We start from the raw sequence: 8,004 nt of genomic DNA, 5'->3' as shown, positions 1-8,004 counted from the left end.
AATACATACCTAAGCACATGATCCACCACACGCTTTGGACATGTATTGATAAAGGTTGATATATGGCAAATTGGCATGCTCAATTCGGATAAAATTTTAAAGTTTAGCAAATTAATCCACTATTTTTTTTTTAAAATGTCCACTAAGTTGTTTCATAGTTATTCAATTTTTAAAATGCCATAAAAAGTTAAAATGATAGGTAAAAGGAATTATAAGGTTGATTTGATGATTATAGATAAAAGAGGAGGAAGAAAAATTATGGAATCAAATATCTGATGTACATCTTAATGAAGCTAAAATTTACTTATAAAAAATATATATGAAAGGTAAAATTAACGAAAATAATGACACATGTGTTTATACTGTATTGGTCTAATTAAAACACCACAATCACCTTAAATTTATACTGTATTGGTCTAATTAGGATACCACAATTTCCTTAAATTTATACTGTATTGGTCTAATTAAGACAGCAAAATCCCCTTAAATGTAAGGGTATTGTAAAAACATTGCTATAAAAATAAATAAAATTCACAAGAGAATGATCACAACATGATTAATTTTATGCGCTTTTTACAAAAATCACATTTTTATTGAATTGTTTTATTTTATTTTTATTTATTCCGAACATTTTTTGTAATAGGAAAAGATCCATGTCGAATTATTAAAAATACTTCTAACAAGAAGCATGTAAGATACTACTTTTCCTTTGAAGCTCGAATTACCCAATTCAAACTTTTCCAGTGAAAGAATTGTGCGAAGATGTCCGTGGGTTTTGAGATCTTCATGTTTAAGAAAAAAATAATTATTAGAAAATAATCTATATATTCATAGTATAAATGGTTATCCTAAACTTCCTCTTAAAATTGAATTTGATTAATAATAAAATATCATATAATAAATTTATTAATTTTTCCGATAACTACTTAAAAAAATTATTTACTATGATTTCTGATGCATTGATATGATAAATATTTTTACACCAACAGTATAAAATTAAACTTTTTAATAATAATAATAATAATAAAGTAAGGGTGTTCAATGAAGAACAACAGTTGGATCCTCCCTTCAAACTTTCTCTCTGCTTATCCGGATGTTACCAGAAGAACTAATGAAGTTATTCTCCTCACAATCCCGGAAAGAGATAAAAAAAATCCTTTGGATCAATTCTAATGATGACAAACTCTCTTTCAATCAAGCCTTTGCTGAACTTAATCCCACAGCTACGCCTAACATCATCATTTTCTCGATCTAATCTACCTCTGGAACAGGTTTATTCCTTCATCGATCAAACACCTTTATTCTTTGGTGGCTTCTTACTAAATACGATTTTTTTACATAAATAATACAAAAAATTTATTATTTATCCGAATGTGAACTATTATTTATATTTATGATATAAATTATTATTTATAAGTGAGAAATTAATTTCCCCCAAATCGATTTCTCATCTCTCTTTTGGGGGAATTATTTTTCATCTATGAACAATAATTTTGTATCATGAATGTAAATAATAGTTTATTTGCATCATTTGGATAATTAATAAATTTTTTGTATTAGTTATGTAAAATTTTACAAAAATGAAGAGAAATTATAATTACAAAGTTTACAATAAAATACAATTATGTAGTGAAAGGTTGGGCATTAGTTTGATTGAAGCTAATTTTTTTTTTAAAAAATAACTTATTGTGAAATCAGTTCCTTAAAAATTGAAAAAAAAAAAAAGAGAAGTAAGAAATTAGTGTAGGAAAATCGATTTCTCACGTGAACAGCAATTTATATTATAAATATAAATAATAACTTGACTTAAATAATAAAAAACTTATTATTTATGTAAAAAATTCTACCAAATACACTTCAGAATTTGTTTCAAACCATGCCTTTGTTTTCGTCTTTTTTTTAAGTAAAGCATGCATTAGGATTAAATAAAGATTAATGTCACAAAACATGGACCACAAGCATAGCCCAAATTCTTAAAAAAGTCATTCCCCAGGTCTTCTTAAAAGTTAAGACCATATTTTACGGTAACTTGGAGAATCTGGCACCATATCAGTCACAGAACTGTGTTTCTTGATTTCCGTTCTTGGACCAAAGCCCGTGGTAAATTATATTCATTATGAAATGACGTAAAATATATTAAAAAATGTTTATATTATAGTATCATACAGTAGATATTTCAAAGATGCGTAAAATGATTTTCACCCACGAATAAAAAATAAAACTGAAAACAATGTCTCATATTTGTATTAAAAGTAAAAATAGAAAAATAAAAAACAATTTTTCAAACCAAATATATATCATTCCTTCCTTCCTGCATGCTGATAAAAAAAAAAAATCATTCCTTCCTCCCTCTTACAAAATTCTAGGAATTATAGATCTATTTGTAGTTATCTTTGAAATGACGTAATTTGTTCCAAGGCATACCTTTGATTTTCTTCTTCTTCTTCTTTTGAAGTAATATAGAGCATGCCTTTGGAATTTGGATTAAATAATGCTTGATGCAACAAATGTGGACCACAAGCTTAACCCAAAGCCCAAAAGTCATTGCCAAAAGTCAAAAGTGGTATAGTTCAGCCATATTTTTGGGTAGCAAAGAATCTGGTACCACATCAAACTGTGATTTGTTTTTTTTTTTCTTTTATTTTAAAAAACAAACAACAAATAAATGTTTTTTTTAAAGGACAAACAATAAATAAATGTGATTTATGGATTTTCATCCATGTGGTCTAGACTCCTAGTTAACTTTTTTTTTTTACACAGACTCCTAGTTAACTTTTACCTGAATCAAGCCCATGGTAAAACATATGCATAGTGTATGTCGGATTATAGTATGCTTAGATACTCTAGATATTCCAAAGATGCGTAATTAAATTTCACCCACAAATAGGTTTTTATCAAATTTATGATTTAGTCATATGTGTTTAAATCCAAACTTTTTTTACGAAGGTTTTAATGTAACTTTGAGTCTATGATTTAAGTAAAAATGCTCTATCAAGTCAAACAAAATCATAATTCACAAACTATAATTTAAACATGGTACTATTAGTTAAATAATATACGTGCGTACGTGCATTTGGAAATCTTCCGGTCACATCGAATTCAAAATAAATTAATATTCTAAAATCACGTAAAACAGAAATATTACGTTTAAGGCCGGCAGGGTATGGAAGATTAGAAATTGGTAGCAATATGTACCATATTAAAGTATGAATTTTGGTATTCTCATAATATTTTAGCGGAATAAAAGTAATAGAATAAATCTTTTTGTTAGGAATTGGCTCAATTCATTCACACACAAGATCTATTTATTGTGTATGATCTTTTGAAAGAGACTAATCCTTATCCTTAGGCATAAGAACAATAATAATAGAAAGAATAATATAGAGAATCCTAAAGTACTACACCAAATTCAAACTTTGGCAGGTTGTAATCCCCAGAAGAAACATCGTGGTAACAACGTACATTTAGTGCCCCATAAAAGTTCTCTCTTTTTCATTTTAGTATATATGAAAATGAATGCAAAAACAAAGAAAGAAAATTTAACTCAATCAAGGTGCAAGGAACTTTGGAAGACAAGCTTTAATTGTAACCGACCATAATGAAACATAAACCATATGTACCGTACCATTAACGGTGGCTTTAGCTTTAGATTCATTGAAGATTGGTCCTTTTTTATCCCTTCATCGTAGAAGACATAACATAATTATGAGAAACATTCATATCCCATGTGTTACAATAATTATAAAGTGTTTCATTTAAAATATATGGATGGCTACTTGCACCGATGATCAAGATGTGACAACATAACCACGTCACAGAAAAACCAAACACTAAATACTTAAATAGCACCTTAACATGTTAATTTTTTTATCAAATGGCATAAGGGTCTAAAATAAGAAACTTCTTGGCCTCTCTCTGCCTTCTAATGTCTAGAGGTCTACAATAGGGTTGGATTATAGTATTATACACCATTGAGTCTATGTTCAAATTAAGCACCCTTTAAGATGAAAAGGGCAAGTATGGCTACATTTTCTCCAAAACATTCTAGCAAGTATGGTGTTAGATCCATTAGTTTGCCAACAAGATCACATCCAAGCACAGTTAGAGTTGAAGAGGAGCTGAGCAAGCTTAAATCATTGGAGGCATCATCATCATCATCATCTACACCAAAGGTGGAAACAATTTGCTGTGGTCTATCTGGCCTTGCAGAATTGTACAAATGCATTGAAGATCTTTTGAAATTGCCATTGACCCAACAAGCAATAGGCCAGCACCAAAATGAGAAATGGGTCAATGAGTTGTTGGATTGCCCAGTAGGATTCTTGGACCTATTAGGCAAAACAAGGGATTCCATTCTGTTGATGAAAGGAAGTGTTGGAGAGCTTCAGAGTGCACTTAGAAGGAAAAGGGTTGGAGATTTATACATGGAGAGTTATCTCTCTACATATTGGAGGCTCAGACGAAACATGAGGAAGGAGTGCACAAAGTCTTGGCTTTTGTTGAAGCAGATGGAAAATGAGTCATTTGGGGGCTCTCCAACTTTGGATCTTAGTGACCACCTCTCTGCAGTGGTAAGAGTGCTCAGAGAAGCTAGTTGCATCACCAGCTCCATCTTTGAGTCACTTGTTGTGTTCCTTTCTTCACCAATCTTGAAACTAAAGCCTAATAAGTGGGCATTAGTTGTGTCAAGATTGATGCAGAAGGGGGTGTTTGCTTACAACAATCATCAGGAAGATATAAATGAGCTGGAGAAGGTTGATTTTGCACTTAATAGTTTGATTTTGGACAATCTGAACAAAGATGCTGAGGCTGAGGCTGAGAAGATTCAATCTGCACATGGAAGGTTAGAAGCTTTGGTGGTTGCCATTGAAGAGATTGAAAGTGGATTGGAATGCTTGTTTAAGCGCCTGATTAATACTAGAGTGTCTTTTCTGAATATATTTTCTCCTTAGGATAGAATATGCATATATGTGTAGTTAAGAAGTCAAGGCCTAATAAGGCCTTGTGCATATACCAGAGTTTCTGGCATTTTCCAGTTGTACAAATTGAGTTGTTAAATATGTAATTGTACATTCTGTTTGTTTTTCTTTGACATCTAATGCCCTTTTACCATAATACTCATCAGCTTTTAATTTTAATTTAATTACTCATATGAGAGTGTAAAAATCTTATCTTTTAGTTTCACTCTACTCTTAAAAATCATATATTATTATCTCTATACATACTATTTTTAATCTTTTTTGTTCTTATACATATCATTTTTTAATCTCTTTTATCTCTTAGTCCCTATTATGTAAATTCATATGGACTAAAGTGAAATAAAATACTATTCATGAAGATTAAAACTAAAATGGATGATGATTTTTTAAGTATAAGAGTAAAAAATAAAGTTTGTACAGATTAATGAATAATTAAACTTTTAATTTTCAAAAGCATATAATGCTTAAATTTTTTTTCAACTGTGGCCCCAAATTCTGTCATTTCAGTGAATCACTGGCATTAAACTTTTTGGAGATTAAATTGGACAATTTGATCTATAAATAGTGTATCAGAATGGCATGGACATAGCTCGTGCTTGGGGGATGAGGGAATTATGGTAGAGATAGGATATTAAAATTGTTGCAAAATGCAAACCCCTATATTCCTAAAATAAACACAATTGGACTGTTAATTGAAGCCCTTTCTGTAAATAAAGAGACACCGTATCATCTACTTTTGCTCCCAATTTTGTTCTTTGTTCGTCAAATGTGGCCAAAATTAAACTTTCCCATGTATTCTTCCCACACTCTCCCTCGCCTAATGAAGATTTTCCACATGTCGTAAGGTTAGAAAAGAAGAATGATGTTATGTTTCCACAATTGCTCTTCCCTCCCCTGTTTCTATCACCACTCTGAAATCTCTCATCGCCTCTCCCTACCCCACCTCTGTCTCCCTCTCCTCTTATTTTTTTTTCTATCATGAAAATATAAATATATTGATTTAAAAATTTGTACGTTAAGAGAGGGGAGTGTGTGTGTATTTAATCACAAGAAGGGAGGGCAGTGCAATATTTGCATATTGGAGGGGATGTTATATAGTGTAAAGGATGTTTTAGTATTAATAAACATTTTTAACAGAAGGTAACAGAAATTTAACGATTTTTTTTTAAATGTAAAATTTTATATATTTGAATCTGTTCATGAAAAAAATTCAAGGGGAGTGTAATATTTACATCTCAAGTCTCTCAGGAGGTGAGGTGAGATGAGCAGAGGAGAGGGTAGTTTATTAAAAATTATTTAAATATATGACAATATTTGTAACTATTTATATATATATATATATATATATATATATATATATATATATATATATATATATATATACATGTTTATAAACATATGTACTAACACATTCTTATATATAAATTCACCAAAAAAAAATCCTTATATAAAATTTAAAAACATTAAAAAATATAAATCTAAAAAAATATAGATATTTTAAACTCAACAACACTTTTGAGCAATGAGATTATCTCAATTATAAATTCTTAAATATTGTATTTAATTTCTTTAATATCAATTGAATGATATTTAACAAGCTATAACTAAAATATATATATATATATATATATAGATTGATTTAAAATTCAAACATGTTCCTTACATGACTTTGATATATCATCTTATACTTTAATATCAATTGAACATTTTAACTTGACAAACTATCTTGTAAAAAAAAAACTGATGATAAATTATTAATTATCTAATTTTCATGATTTTAAATGGTAATGCTCCCCCAAAATCTTAATCCACTGTCGTTATTCATCAGCAACTCTTTGTCATAGAAGATGGTAATATATTAATTATTTTTTGTTTAAACATGATAACAGAAGGAACTTCATCTTTAGCAATAAGGTTCCCGTTACATGTATAGGATCATAGTTGGCCCTTTATTACGTACTATACATTATATGTATGAGTAATTTGCTTAAGCAATTAAAATGGCCCCACGCGTATGGACCATCTGGTGCACTTGGGCACCCTCTTACACAAATTAAACATTCACATTTAATATTTGATAACATTGTTGTTGTCAACCAATTCATATATATATATGAATTGAATATCATGTTAACGAAGGAGACAACTTTCAAGTTGACGCCTTGTATGAAAATTTTGTGTGTGAAGGAGGCACCAACTTGGTTGCCACCTCTTGTTAACGAGTCTCACGATAATTTTTATCTTTATTTATTGGATGGATTCTATAATTTTTATAAAAGTAAATATAATAAGATAAGTTTTATGTCTCAAATAAATCAAACTCAAATGATTTAAAATTGTATCTTAAAATTGAAAATAATCATTATTTTAGAAGAATATTTTGACTAGATTTAAAATATAAAAAATTAAACTAAATTTCTTAAAAGATAAAAAAACAAATTAAATATAATCGAAAACATGACTAAAAGTATAATTTATCCATTATATATTTATATTTCATGTTCGACGTATATTCAATTTCATAAGATTTAAATGAGTAAATATGTCAACATGACCATACTTGAAAATCGTATGTTACACATTAGTTTCGATGTAATATGCTGAATTATTAAAAAGAAACGTATCCTAGATGAGAGTATGATATTTTATAAATAAAATATTTTTTTAAGTTGAAGGTGAATAAAATATGATTCATTAAAGCAAAAAGTTCTTGATTTAATTACATTAATTTGTTTTATATATGCACATATATAACAAATAACAAATTAATTACCAGTTCCCTTTATTCAGTGACTAGTATTTAATAACGTGACGTGAAGGGAATATATGCTTGAAAGATTGATAAAGAAAAGAACAAAGGGTAACCTTGTAGGATGTGGTGTTGTTTGCGTTACTTTCTGACCATTGACAAAAGAGGCTAGGCTTTCGATCCCTCGGAGGAAATACAATACATATCTTTCAGATCTTAGTCTCCCACATCTATCCATTTGATTATGATATTTCCCTTGACTTGACTTGGCTAGTC

General features: G+C 29.2%; 1 protein-coding gene across 1 annotated transcript; it reads left to right on the top strand.

Moving 5' to 3' along the window:
• The first annotated feature begins 3,791 nt into the window (after window positions 1-3,791).
• On the top strand, window positions 3,792-5,085 carry LOC100809654 (uncharacterized). The gene has a single exon (XM_003519996.4). It carries the CDS (start codon window positions 4,005-4,007, stop codon window positions 4,950-4,952), a length of 948 nt encoding a protein of 315 aa, XP_003520044.1. The 5' UTR covers window positions 3,792-4,004; the 3' UTR covers window positions 4,953-5,085.
• Window positions 5,086-8,004: the final 2,919 nt, after the last annotated feature.

This window comes from Glycine max, chromosome 2, assembly GCF_000004515.6.
Source record: "Glycine max cultivar Williams 82 chromosome 2, Glycine_max_v4.0, whole genome shotgun sequence".
In the NCBI taxonomy this organism is placed as follows: domain Eukaryota; kingdom Viridiplantae; phylum Streptophyta; class Magnoliopsida; order Fabales; family Fabaceae; genus Glycine; species Glycine max.
The sequence above is the reverse complement of the archived record's forward strand: the minus strand, read 5'-3'. Positions and strand labels throughout refer to the sequence as shown.